This window comes from Trichosurus vulpecula, chromosome 8 (assembly GCF_011100635.1).
Source record: "Trichosurus vulpecula isolate mTriVul1 chromosome 8, mTriVul1.pri, whole genome shotgun sequence".
NCBI lineage: Eukaryota > Metazoa > Chordata > Mammalia > Diprotodontia > Phalangeridae > Trichosurus > Trichosurus vulpecula.
The window spans coordinates 178,594,745-178,609,709 of record NC_050580.1 but is presented as its reverse complement, the minus strand read 5'-3'; the positions used below and the strand labels follow the sequence as shown (position 1 = coordinate 178,609,709).

General features: G+C 39.5%; 1 protein-coding gene across 1 annotated transcript in view; it reads left to right on the top strand.

Annotated features, from left to right (window-relative positions):
• Positions 1–371: 371 nt before the first annotated feature.
• LOC118830158 (T cell receptor alpha chain MC.7.G5-like) overlaps positions 372–14,965 on the top strand; it is a 528,438-nt gene continuing 513,844 nt past the window's right edge. The window contains exons 1-2 of the mRNA XM_036737053.1: positions 372–445; positions 662–957. Of these exons, the coding sequence (XP_036592948.1) occupies positions 397–445; positions 662–957 (345 nt within the window). The 5' untranslated portion in view covers positions 372–396. The remainder of the gene's footprint in view (positions 446–661; positions 958–14,965) is intronic.

Here is a 14,965-nt window from a genome sequence, read left to right as displayed (position 1 = left end):
GGTGCCTCTTTCCTGCACCTGTATCCAGGCTCCCTTTGTGTCCCCTTCTGTCTTCTCAGTCATAGGAATGAATCTTTTTCATTTAAATGACCTTGACAACTTCCTCCTCACTCTTCCTTCTTTCCTACCAAGGACAAAGTCAGGTTTGGACACCTTTTCTTTTCCATTTCAATTAAAAGTACAGCCAGAGGCTTGCTCCTTGATGGGAAAGAGGAGGGAGGTGGGGTGGGAATAGATAAACATGCAAAGGTGAGTCATGATTGGCTGCCAACCCCTCACTTTATTTCCTATTCTGGGACAGCACAAGTAGAAGCCTTAATTGACACTCTGAGCAGGACTCTGCCCTGGGCTTCAGTACAGAACAAATCATATCACACTGAGGGAAGGATCACTAGTATGTCACTCCCCAACCTGCTTTGGGCACTCGTAGCCTTCACCTGCCTTGGTAAGAACAGTTAGCAAGTGGGGAACTGAGTGACTCTTTGGGTCCAGGGGTCTGAAGGGATGGAAAGTTGGTTGGGCATATTGAAGGGCTTTGTGCTGGTGAGAGGGGAGGAGGGATAGATATTAGCTTGCAGATGCTTTAGCATAGTGGTTGTCTACTAAAGCTTTGAATTGTGTTAGGGATTTCTGTAGCCTCATTTCTGATACCTCTCCACAGGACCTGGCATGGCACAGACAGTCACTCAAACCCCACCAGCGATATCTGTGCAGGAGGGGAAGGCTGTGACTCTCAACTGCAAGTACTCCACCAGTGACACCAGTTATTCTTTGTTCTGGTACAAGCAATCTCCTAGTGGGGAGATGATTTTCCTTATTCATCAGAATTCTTTCAATCAACAGAATACAATTGAGGGCCGATATTCAGTGAACTTTCAGAAAGCAAGCACCTCCATCAGTCTCATGATCTCTGCCTCACAGCTGGGGGACTCCTCGATGTATTTTTGTGTTCTGAGAGTCACAGTGAGAAGTCTAATGAGGAAAGTTGTACAAAAACCTCAACAAACAAAAAAAAGATCAGATACCTACATGCTGCAGAATCCAACAGATGCTCTGAAAACCCAGAGAGGAAGTGGGCTGAGAGCAAAGATGCCTGTGGATGGTACAGCTGAGGATCTGGAAAGGAAACCATTGACTTTATGCAGGGAAACACACTCTCACAGTTGACCTCAGAGAATGGACAATGATATTTGTGAACCATAATGCTCAGAAATATTCATGTCTTTGAGCCCTTCTCCCATATCAGGTAATAGATAATGAGTACACTGAATGAAGTTTTCAGAAACTTATGTCATATGTTAGTAGTGAGGGAAGGTAACTGCCTAAAGAACATCTCCCTTTCAATATCTCACAAAAACATAAAACTTAGCATGTTAATAATAAGATTTAATATGCCCTTCTCTCCACAATTTCTGTCTATGGTACCACAAATCTGCTGTTCCCTGTTTTTGTAACCCTGAAGTCATCTCTGACTCTTTCTTTCTCTCTTCTCCTTGCATAGCCAGTCAATCACCAAGTCCTGTTGATTCCATCTCTGCAATAAACTCTTATACCCAGCCTTCTCTTTTCCAATGCTACCACCTTAGGATAGGCTTTCATTCACCCACCTCTATCATTGTAATAGCCTACTCATAGACTTTAGATAGATAGATAAATAGACAGATATACACATACATACACACATACATACACACACACACATACACACATATATATACACATATATGCACACACATATATATACTTACACACATATCTGGTTATACCTTTTTCTCTCCTCCAATACTTCCATTGGCTCTGTCCTAAGTTCAGAATCCTCTGCCCTGCTTTCAAGTTACTCCACAATCTGTCACCATCCTACCTTTCCAGTTCAAATCTTTCCTCAGATATTTACTAGTTGTATGACCCTAAGAAAGTCATTTAACTACTCTCAGGCTCAGTTTCCTTTTCTGTAGAATAGGAATAATGATAGTATCAACATCACAGGATTGTTGTAAAGATCAAATGAGATACCATGTAAATTCTTTGTAAACCCTAAAGCGCTATATAAATCTTAGCTATTATTATTATCATTATGACTATCATAACTATTGTCTCAAATTATCCCCCCACCCCTCCCACCAAACTCTATGTACCATCTTCCCAGTTGCTTGGGCTCACAACCTGGGTATCATCCTCAACTTCTCACTCTCTCACACACCCCATATTGAATCAGTTGCCAAGTACTGTCATTTCTAACTTCATAATATCTCTCATCTGTAAAACGAACTGGAGAAGGAAATGGCAAACTACTCTAGTATCTAGTACCATAGGTCTTGGAACATTATATTTCTAAGTGCAAAAGAGCTGGGGTTGTGTCAAAGAATAACTTACCCAACAAATTTGAGTATAATCCTGAATTTTTTAAAAATAGACATTTGATGAACTGAAAGACTTTTGGATATTTGTATCTAAATGACCAGAACTCAATGGAAAATTCAATATAAAAAATCCAGACGAAATATAAGGAAAACATTAAAGACTAATTATAAGGCACTCATTGAGGTCAAACTGTTTACATACACATATGCATACACACACACACACACACACACACACACACAATGTATTCTTAAAACTGTCATCATTACTAAGAAATGTTGGGGCTGAATTTTGTATGATGGGGGTGATTCCAAAAAACAAAATTAGGTAGGAAAAGGTAAAAGGGAGCAATTATATTATAAAAATCAGGCATGAAAGAAAGAACTAATGCAGGGGAACCAGGTGGAGGTAGAGGGTTGGTAATGTTGGAACCATACACTCATCTAGGTTGAAGAGGAAGCAATGGATGCATCTGGAGTTGAAGAAGTCTTCTGAACATGTAGAGGTGAGAAAACTGGGGGACAGGGATAGGGAGAGACTTTTAGAGGGTTGTGTGGATTGGGATTTGGGAGGGTGGGGGGAGCGAATGGTGAGCACTTTTGGATTTGGGTATGTGGATTGAGTTTGGGGGCTTGGGGATGGGATAGGGGGACTTTTGGAGAGTGGGTGAAGTGGGGAGGTTGGAGGGTGGGGGGAGAAGAGAAGATAACAGGGATAGCGTAAAAAGAGGTTGAGAAAGAAAATAGTGAGTAAAATTAAGATAGAGGGAAATTCACAAATAGTAATTACAATTTCAAATGTGAATGGGATGTTTATAGTGGTTCTCTTTGTGGTGAACAAATGGTATATGGTTGTCATGTAATGCTACTGTGCTATAAGAAATGATGAGCTCAATGGTCTTAGAAGGGCAGGAAAAGATTTGCACGAAATGATGAAGAACAAAGTGAGCAGAACCAGGAGAACACTGTATACAGTGACAGCCAAATCGTTTTGAGAATGACTTTGAGTGACTAAGTCATTCTGACTACTACAAATACACAAGTTAAAAATAAAGGACATATGAAGAAAGACGCAACCTGTATCCAGAGAAAGAACTGATAAATAGAAGTATATATAGAATAATTTTACATATATATGCCTATTTGTGTCTAATAGTAGCCATCTCTAGAAGTGGGAGGGGGGAGAGGAGAAAAAAAAAGAAATTTGCGTGATAATTTTGTTGTATATTTGAAGGAAATAGCAAGTTGGAAATGGCAAATTGCATTTTCATATGCAATCATCTTTTTTTTTAAATTGCACTGTTTCAGAAATGTTTGTTTTGTTTTGTGAATTGAATATAAAATAATTTTTTTTTAAAAAGAAAGAAAATGTAGGACAAACAACAACAAACAACTCTGTAATCCAAGGCTATTCCTTGAACTAGATGTTCCCTCTCTGGACCCTGCCTATTTTTACTTGCTGTCCTTCATGCCTTCCATACTGACCTCCTCATCATCATCTAGCTCAGGAGTGGGGAACCTACAGCCTTGAAGTTTGGATTCAGTGAAAGGGCCACACTTGAGGACCTAGAGGGCCACATGGGGCCCTTGAGGCCACAGATTCTCCACTGCTGACTAGCTTCTTTTGTTTCCTTCAAGTCTCAATTAAAGTCCCACCTTCTTCAAGAAGCTTTTCCTGATCCTATTTAATGCCAGTTCCTTTAATCACCTCTGATTTGTTCTGTCTGTATCTTTTTTTGCCCATAGTTTATTGTGTATTGTCTCCTCCATTAGATTAAGAGGTCCTTGAGGGCAGGGACCGTCTTTTGTCTTTCTTCATATTTCCAGCACTTAGTCCAATAATTGGCACATAGTAGGCACTTAATAATTATTTGTTGACTGCCTCTCTTACTGATTTCAGGCACATTAGACTACTTTCCCCTGAAACACACATCACACTGTAATTACCTGTGCCCGGAATACCCTCTTTTCCCATCTTCATGAGTTGTATTCCTACCCCCCCCCCCAAAAAATCCAATAACACCTGGTCTGTGAAGTCATACCTGATGCCAATGCCCCATCATGGGTAAATTGGGAACATAAAACCTCCTCTTCCATTGTTTAAGAATTTGGACACATTTTTTTTTGGAGGGGGAAAGCAAAGCAATTGGGTTTAAGTGACTTGCCCAAGGTCACACAGCTAACATTGTTCTTTTTAAAAAATTATTACATTTTGATCTCTGAACTGTCTCCCTCCTTACCCCACAATAGAGAAGGCCACCATTTGATGTGGATTTATAGATATATGTAAAACCATGCAATGAGTGCTTCTATTTATAAGTTCTTTCTCTCAAGGTAGATAGTATCTTCCTTCAGAGGTCCTTAATTGAGAATTTATGGCACTCAGAAAAATTTGGTTGTTCACAATTAATCTTTAAACAATATTGCTGTTACTATATAAAAAAGTTCTCTTGGTTCTGCTCACTTCACTTTCCATTATTTCATGCAAGTCTTTTCATGTTTTTCTAAAATCAACCAGCTCATCATTTCTTACAGCACAGTTGTATTCCATCACAATCATATACCACAACTTGTTCAGCCATTCCCCAACTGATGGGCATCCCCTCAATTTTCAATTCTTTGCCGCAGCTGCTATAAATATTTCGGAACATGAAGGTTCTTTTCCTTTTTCCCTGATCACCTTGGGAAGCAGACCTGATAGTGGTGTTGCTGGATCAAAGGACATACACAGTTTTATAACTCTTTGAGCATAATTCCACATTACTCCCCAAAATGATTGGATCAGTTCACAGCTCCACTAACAGTATATTAATATCCCGAATTTCCCACTTCCCTTCCAACATTTGTTAATTTCCCTTTCTATCATTTTAGCCAGTCTAATAGGTATGAGACAATATCTCAAAGTTGTTTTAATTTGCGTTTCTCTAATCAATAATGATTTAGAGCATTTTTTCATATGACCATATACAGTTTTGATTTCTTTATCGAAAAACTGCCTGTTCATATCCTTTGACTGTTTATCCATTGGATAATGATGCATGTTGTTCTGAAGGTTATTTTATATTGCTTTTGTAAGAGCTAATTACAAGGTTGTATGCTTTATTAATGTTATATCGATGACTCATATTGAGCTTGCTGTCCACTAAGATGCACAGATCTTTCTTGGCCTTGGTCTTAAATATTGATTAATTCAACTGGAAACCTGAACCTTTGACTCTGTGAGAGTTGCTATACATTTTTTTGAGTTCCTTTCCAACAAATAGGTGACATAAAGCATTATCCTCAGCTCTATGCAAATGGTTTGTTCCTTTTTGTTTTGGAAGGGGCAAAGATCATTAAAGCTGGAAAAGACATAGTGATGATCTAATCTAGCATTTCATATTAAAGAGGAGGAAAGTGAGACTAAGAGAGGTGAAATGAATCATAATATCATAGGATCCAGAGCTGACAGGGGCCTTAGATACTATTCAGCAGAACCTCTCAATTGTATGGATGAGAAACTGGAGCCTAAAGATGGTAAGTGAGTAAACTCAAGGCCCCACATGTAGCTGTTAGCAGAGCTGGGATTCAGACTCAGGTCACTGAATTCCAAAACTCATGTTCTTTCTATTTCTCTAAAACCATAATACTAGGAAACAGATGAAGACAGCTATGTGACACTATGGCTAGAACTCTGAGCCTAGAATCAGGAAGACTTGAGTTCAAATCCAGATTCAAACATTTACTAGCTGTGTGACCCTCGCAAGTCACTTAAATTGCTATTTGCCTCAGTTTCCTCAACTGTAAAGTGGGGATAATAATAGTACCTCCCTCCCAGAGTTATTGTGAAGGTCAAGTAGGATAACAAAAAATTTAATAGCATTAGCACAATGCCTTGCACACAGTAGCTGCTTAATAGATGCTTATTTTCTTCCTTCCTAAAAACCCAGGCTTTCGGACTCCTAGTCTAGGAATTTAGACATAATCTAATCTAACTACCTCAAGAAACTGAGTGATTTGCCTGAAGTCAGATGGTCTATCCTGCTTTAATTTTCTCTTCTCTGATTAGTCAAAAATATTCTCCAAAGAAAAATTTCTAACCTTTTAGAACAACGCATGATATACTGGAAAGTAATAACACCTCTTAGCTATCTCTTGGGAAATGCACATGAGATTTCATTGTTATAAGGATCTCTAAGATAAGGAAGCTCCCTGTACCTTTACCTTAGAAATACATTTTCTAAGGGCATTGAGAGATTGTGAATTGCCTAGTCACAAAACTAGTACATGTCAGAGACAAGTTTTGAACCCAGGTTTTCTTGGCTTTGAGGACAGTGTTGCCCACTATGCAACACAACCTCTCAGCTATCTCTCATCTATACTAAATGACCTGGAGTGACCTTTCATTACTTCAGTCACTCCATACGTGGTTATTTTTTACCTCCTTTTCAAATTTCTATTATGAAAACCAGCCGAAGCCTGGGGTGTGCGGAAGTTAGCTAGAACGAACTCTGGAGAGCTGATTGTTAAATTTTCAGCATAAACATTTACATTTCAAAAATGGGAAATGGGGGGGGCAGAGCCAAGATGGTGGCTGGAAAGGAGGGACTTGCATGAGCTCCCCACCAGGTCCCTCCAAAAACCTATAAAAAATGGCTCTGAACAAATTCTAGAACTGCAGAACCCACAAAATAGCAGAGGGAAGCAGGGATCCAGCCCAATACAGCCTGGATGGTTGCTGGATGAGGTCTGTTGTGCACGGAGTGGAGGGGAGCAGAGCTCAGCATGGGCGGCGGCAGGACCAACCAAACAGAGAGCCGGGCGGAATAGGCCCTAGCGCCCTGAATCAGTGAGCTGTGGTAGTTACCAGACTTCTCAACCCACAAACACCAAAGACAACAGCGAAGGTTAGCGGGTAAAGCTATGGGGGACAGAGTTTGCGGTTCGGGCACTGCCCCAGGGACAGTGGGGACGGTGCAGTTACAGAACTACAGCTGCAGTTACTTCCGGCCCCAGGCCCACCTGGTGGGAGGAATTAAGTGACTGGATTAGAGCAGGAGTGCAGAGCCTGCTTAAAATTTGCATCAGATCCAGGTTGGTGGTTCTTGGGGAAGGAGGAGTGCTGGGGTGGCAGAGCTGGCTGTATAGAAAGAGCTCTGAAATCAACAGCGCATCCCCTCAAGCTTGGAACAAAGTACTCTTTGCTCTACAAGCCATCATACCCCAACGAAAAACTCAAGGGTCAAGTAAGTTGGCTGGGAACATGGCCAGGCAGCGATAAGGCACTCAGATTCAGTCTCAGACTTTGGAATCTTTCTTTGGTGACAAAGAAGACCAAAACATACAACCAGAAGAAGTCAACAAAGTCAAAGAGTCTACAACAAAAGCCTCCAAGAAAAGCATGAACTGTTCTCAGTCCATGGAAGAGCTGAAAAAGGAGTTGGAAAAGCAAGTTAGAGAAGTAGAGGAAAAATTGGGATGAGAAATGAGAATGATTCAAGAAAGCCATGAAAATCAAGTCAATGACTTGCTAAAGGAGACCCCCAAAAAATACTGAAAAAAATATTGAAGGAAACAACACTTTAAATAATAGACTAACTCAAACGGCAAAAGAGCTCCAAAAAGCCAATGAGGAGAAGAATGTCTTGAAAGGCAGAATTACCCAAATGGAAAAGCAGGTCCAAAAGACCACTGAAGAAAACACTAGCTTAAAAATTAGATTGCAGCAAGTGGAAACTAGTGACTTTATGAGAAATCAAGACATTATAAAACAGAACCAAAGGAATGAAAAAGTGGAAGACAATGTGAAATATCTCATTGGAAAAACCACTGACCTGGAAAATAGATCCAGGAGAGATAATTTAAAAATTATTGGACTACCTGAAAGCCATGATCAAAAAAAGAGCCTAGATATCATTTTTCAAGAAATTATCAAGGAGAATTGTCTTGATATTCTAGAGCCAGTGGGTAAAATAGAAATTGAAAGAATCCACCGATCGCCTCCTCAAAAAGATCCCCAAAAGAAAACTCCTAGGAGCATTGTCACCAAATTCCAGAGCTCCCTGGTCAAGGAGAAAATACTCCAAGCAGCCAAAAGGAAACAATTTGAGTATTGTGGAAAAATAATCAGGATAACACAGGATCTAGCAGCGTCCACTTTAAGGGATCAAAGGGCTTGGAATACGATATTCCGGAGGTCAGTGGAGCTAGAATTAAAACCAAGAATCACCGACCCAGCAAAGCTGAGTATCATGCTCCAAGGCAAAATATGGATTTTCAATAAAACAGATGACTTTCAAGCTTTCTCAGTGAAAAGACCAGAGCTCAATAGAAAACTTGACTTTCAAACACAAGAATCAAGAGAAGCATGAAAAGGTAAACAAGAAAGAGAAATCATAACGAACTTACTAAAGTTGAACTGTTTTGTTTACATTCCTACATGGAAAGATGATGTGTATGATTAATGAGACCTCAATATCATAGTAGCTGAAAGGAATATGCATATATATATATATATGTGTGTGTGTGTGTGTGTGTATGCATGTATATATACATATGTGTGTGTCTATGTATGTATATATGTAGTTGTATATATATACACACACACATATATATATACATATACATATATATACATATATACATATATATATATATATATATAGACAGAGGGCACAGGGTGACTTGAATATGAAGGGAGGATATCTAAAAAATATTCAAATTAAGGGATAAGAGAGGAATATATTGAGAGAGGGAGAAAAGGAGAGATAGAATGGGGTAAATTATCTCGCATAAAAGTGGCAAGAAAAAGCGGTTCTCTAGGAAGGGAAGAGGGGGTAGGTTATGAGGAATGAGTAAATCTTGCTCTCATCAGATTTTACTTGAGAAGGGAATACCATACACATTCAATTGGCTATCTTACCCCACAGGAAAGAAGGAGGAAGAAGTTAAAAAAGGGGGGACAATAGTAGGGAGGGTAGACAGGGGGAGGAGGTAATCAAAAACAAACACTTTCAAAAAGGGACAGGGTCAAGGGAGAAAATTCAATAAAGGGGGATAGGTTAGGAAGGAGCAAAACATAGTTAGTCTTTCACAACATGAGTATTGTGGAAGGGTTTTACATAATGATATGCATGTGGCCTATGTTGAATTGCTTGCCTTCTTAGGGAGGGTGGGTGGGGAGGGAAGAGAGGAGAGAATTTGGAACTCAAAGTTTTAAAAACAGACGTTCAAAAACAACAACAAAAAAAAAAGTTTTTGCATGCAAGTAGGAAATAAGATACACAGGCAACAGGGTGTAGAAATTTATCTTGCCCTACAAGAGAAGAAGGGAAAGGGGGATGGGAGGGGAGCAGGGTGACAGATGAGTGGGCTGACTGGGGAACAGGGCAACCAGAATATACGTCATCTTGGAGTGGGTGGGAGGGTAGAAATGGGGAGAAAATTTGTAATTCAAACTCTTGTGAAAATCAATGCTGAAAACTAAATATATTAAATAAATTAAATTTAAAAAAGAGGAATAAATAAACAAACAAATAAATAAATAAGTAATGGGAAATGCTACAAATCAGGATTTGATTTATTGTTTTGTTAATTGTATATGCATGAAAGTGATGGAGAAATGTTAATAATGCAGATTAAACATAAAAGTATATTACACATTTTTTTTGAGAAATCCAGTTGTTGGGGCAGCTAGGTGGCACAGTAAGTAGAGCACCAGCCCTGGAGTCAGGAGGACCTGAGTTCAAATCCAGTCTCAGACACTTGACACACTTACTAGCTGTGTGACCTTGGGCAAGTCACTTAACCCCAATTGCCCTGTCTTCCCTCCTCAAAAAAATGAAAGAAAAAGGGAAAACCAGGTGTCAAAATATTTTTCAGCACACCAGTAGCTGCAGCACTGTGATATAAGTCTACTACTGTACAATATCTTGAAAAGATGATTACATTAGACTATATAGGTATGTGCATATATGTAATATATACACCTATAACATATCATATTATTTATATATGTATACATGTGTGTATAATATATACATATAAATGTTATATGTTATAGTCCCTGTAATAATTCTCAGTTATCATACTAGCTTTCTTTTTTTACTAACCTTGCTACCTCATATTCAAATTGTCACTGCAAGTCTTTTTCTGTTGTATTTTCCCACAGACTCCCCAAGATTTTCCAGATTTTTGAAATGTTTGGTTAATTTTTATCCTTGTGTCCTATTTTATGCTTGTTTCTAGTAAATGTCATTCTTGTTTTGTGGGACATTTCCCATATTTTTCAGGGTTATTTGAAAGTTTATTTTTGTCTTCTACAATGTTAGGAATTCCGCACTATTTAGTATCATCTACAACTTAGACCTAGGGTAGCTAGATGCCTCAGTGGATAGAGTGCCAAGCCTGGAGTCAGAAAGACTCATCTTCTTGTGTTCAAATCTGTCCTCAGTCATTTACTAGCTGTGTGACCCTGGGTAAGTCATTTAGCCCTGTTTGCCTCAGTTTCCTCATCTGTAAAGTGAGCTGGAGAAAGAACTGGCAAACCACTCTAGTGTCTTTGCTAAGAAATCCCCATATGGCGTCAGTAAGAGTCAGACATGACTGAAAATGATTGACCAACAATAACAAAATAATTTTTACCTGCCTAGGTTCTTTCAACCAAATCTTCAATACTGGCATTTATTAGAATAGACTTTTAAAGAAAGAAAGGGCAGGAATATGAGCAAACAGTAAAAGAAATTCAACTGTAGAATTAAAAACATGATTAAAGTCTTGATGTCCCAAAGGGACTGGAAGTTATCTGGCTAAGTTGAACTTCTTGGTTGAGAAGGCAGAGCTGGGTTTCCAATTACTATAGACCCTTTTCTCTGGACTGGAACTTAGTATATGGGTTTCAAAAGGCACTGAACAATCTGAGAGGGAAGTGGCTCATTCCTTGATGCTGGCCAGACCCTTTTCAAAATTCTGGCATTCCAGGTAACTAAGTCATTTGAGGTACCTCCAGGTAGGCCTAAGAAAAATGTCTGCCCTACAATTTAGCTGTAGAGTTTCTGTTATAGAAGACAGCTGACTCTCTAGTTAACTCATTGTGTCACAAGATGGAGCTATTGCTCCTGTAAACCTGAACCTCTTCTTTTGAGAAGGATGTTTTGGGCCTTGAGGTTGTAGCAGGGAAGAAAGACAATTTTATACTCATCTCCACCTCTCCCCTCCTGACACTGACTTGTATCAGCTCCAGAGGATACAGGGCAGTTAGGTGGTGCAGTGGATAGAGTGTCAGGGCTGCAGTCAAGAAAATTCATTTTCATGAGTTCAAATCTGGCCTCAAACAAAGTAGCTGTGTGACCCTGGCCTAGTCACTTACCCCTGTTTGCCTCGTCTCTAAAAATGAGCTGAAGAAGGAAATGGCAAACCTCTCCAATATCTTTGCCAAGAAAACCCCAAATGGGGGTCTCAAAGAGTCAGATGTGACTGAAAAACAGCCAGAAACTATATATGGCCCCCTGTGTATGAAAGTCCTTGGGGGCCTCTTTTCACAATATAAAAGGGCTATTAACTCTGCACACATATGGGAAGGAGGCTGTTGTTCATTTTTCCTTCCCTTCCTCAGTCAAATTTCACTGCCATTTGAGATAGCTTGGAGCCAGGACTGACTTGAGTTCAAATCCTGCCCCAGACACTTATAAGCTATGTGTTTCTTTTCAAGTCACTTCACCTCTCTCAGCCTCAGCTTCCCCATCAACAAAATGGGGATAATCACAGCAGCAACCTCACAAGTTTGTTATGAGGATTGAACGAAATAATGTAAATAAAAACCTTTTGCAAAGTTTCAAGTTTTATATAAATTATAGTTATTATTATCTGGTATGCAATTCCCAGAACAAGCAGGGCTTCTTACATATAGGCATAGTGGTATGGAATGGCATTAATTATTTTAAGGGGGAGGAAAGTGAGTGGAAAGGAAATATCTGAGAAGTGTTAGCTCTTCAGAAGGAACCAACATCTGGTGTCTAAAAATAGCCCCTTTCCCAGCCATGTCAGCACCTTCTTTCTCTCCTTAGTTGAATATTCTCCCCTTTATAGACTCCCAGGAAGTAGCCTTTGGCTCCTCTGCCAAATAAGCAATTCATTCACTCTTCTATGTCTTGCCCTTTCACTATCTGTCTCACAGCTCTTATCCTTTTTGCAACTCTGTGTTTTACCCATATCCAACATATATCCTGGGACAGAGTTATGGGTCAGTGAGAATCAAATAGAATGTTTTCCTTTTTCAATGGAAAGAGGAGGCAGTGTAGTGTAGTATGACTATGGCTAAATCTATGGGCCTCAGTTTCCACATCCGTAAGATCCAGGGGTGAGGCTAGATGACTGCTAAGGGCTCTTCTGGCTTTAAACCCGTGATCTCATGAAGAAAGATGTAAAATAAAACATGACGTAAGAAATATGAGCGCTTTGCAATAGTTTTTTATATTCTAGGAGAAAGTATCACCTTGAAGTGAAATTACTCACTTTCTAGAAATACAGATAATATACTGAAGCCTCCATAGAACCATATGCTATATTTTAATAGTTTAAAATGGCTGAAGTTCCTAATTATTCCAAGTACTTAAATTTTCTACAAAGAAAAATTCTACAGGAGACCCCTTTCTCTTTTTCTAAATTCTGCCAATAAGATATCAGGACCAGAAAAAGAGAGGCATTGAGTAACGTCTGAGTCAGACAAGGGTAAAAGCCCGAGCTATCTGGCAGGTGTTCTCAAAGAAAGATGAAAGAAAAGTGAAAGATAAAGTTTCTGACAGTTCTGAGAGCTGAGATGTAGGGGGCAGAGCTTCCAGACATAGAACTGAGAAGGCAGAGTCTCTCAGCTGCGGGTTCTGAGTGTGTCTGATAGAGCCAACTGGCTCCCCAAAAGAAGACACCTTCAGGTCGAAGGCAAGACGCGTTTGTGCCTGAGTGTCCTTAGCAGCTGGGAAAGAATCATGAAGAAGTTGGGAATTTCCCTGATAATCCTATGGATACAGTTTTTCTGTGAGTTGAGAATGTTTATGAGAGGAGGGAGATGGTGGGGAATTTGTTTCACAGCTGAATTCGACCATAGGGGATTAAGGTCTTTGCCTTCTTCACAAGACTTTGTTGGGGATATTGTCGCTGCTTTGGAAAGAGTCACAGTGATTCTTCAGTGATCATCACTTACCTCTGTTCTCTTTCTGGCCAGGGGCATGGGGGCAGATAAAGATGGATCAGAGTCCTCCAGTCCTGAGAATCGAGGAGGGAGCCAGCGCCACACTGGAATGCAACTGGTCAAGTTCGGTGACTAGTTTGCAGTGGTTCAAACAGAAACCTGGGGAAGGCCTTGTCTCCCTGTTTTACATTGCTTCAGGGACGAAGCAGATAGGAAGACTCAGCTCCAAGATGAACTCGGGGGAGCGCCACAACTCACTGCACATCGTTGACTCCCAGAGGGGAGACTCAGCCACCTATCTCTGCGCAGTGCAGGCACAGTGCTCCCTGAGCACCTGCAGGCTGTGCACAAACCCTGTGGCTCGGGCTCCAATCACACTCCCTGCCAGGGGACACATAATTCAGTTCAGTCCAACAAACTGAGCGCCTACTATGCACAAGGTTGTGTGGCACCAAGGGAGCAATTCATAGATATCTTTCCTCATAAACACTAGTAGCTATTACATTATATAGCTATTATATTATATAGCTATTATATTCCTAGTAGCCATTACATAGGAAAAGCTGATATTTACATGGCATTTTAAGATTTACAAAGGTCTTATCTGAGGGGCAGCCGGTATCAGTACTATTTATCAGTCCCATTTCACAGATGAGAAAACTGAAAGTTTGAGAATTGAATGATGTGCCTAGAATCACCCATCTACTAAGCAGAAGAGTCAGGATTTGAAACCTGATTTTCTAAATCCGATTTTTAGTTCTCTTCCCATTTTAGCAGGTTGTTTCTCCTATCAGAGTTCCACTTAGGTATATTGTGATTTGGAACTAGGTTCTGTTTGTTGTAGTAGAAACATTTCCCGGTTCCCCTCTACTTTCCTGGTGATCTATTTCACAGATGCAAGAAACTTCAACATGTAAAGTATGGAGGGGAAATAAACCCTAAGTGATTGGTTACCTATTAACTGCATGCACACAGAAATCACTCTTTACAGAATTGTCCAGGGTCTGCAAGGTCAAAATTTTCTTTTTTTTAAATTTTTTTTTATTTTACCAGAACACAAATACAGAATAGATAAAAGAAACAAAAATATATAAACTTAAATATTGAAACTTAAATACAAAGTAGGAAAGAAAAAAAGCATGTCATGTGCATAGCAGAACATAAGAGAGGATTCAAAATATGTAACAATAAATTTTCATTTCAAGGAAGCCTATATGATAAATAATACACCTTGTGTTGAGAATTGTCCATCTTTTCTTTGCTTCCTTGTGTTTTCTTTTGTTCTCTGCTGTGCACTTTTTAACTTTGTTTTTCCTTTCCCCCCAAACCGCCCAGAAGGCCACAATATAGTGTAGATATGTTTCTCAATATATACATACACTTATACATATATTTATGTGTATATATACATAAACTTTCCCAAAATTGTTTTCTTATGAAT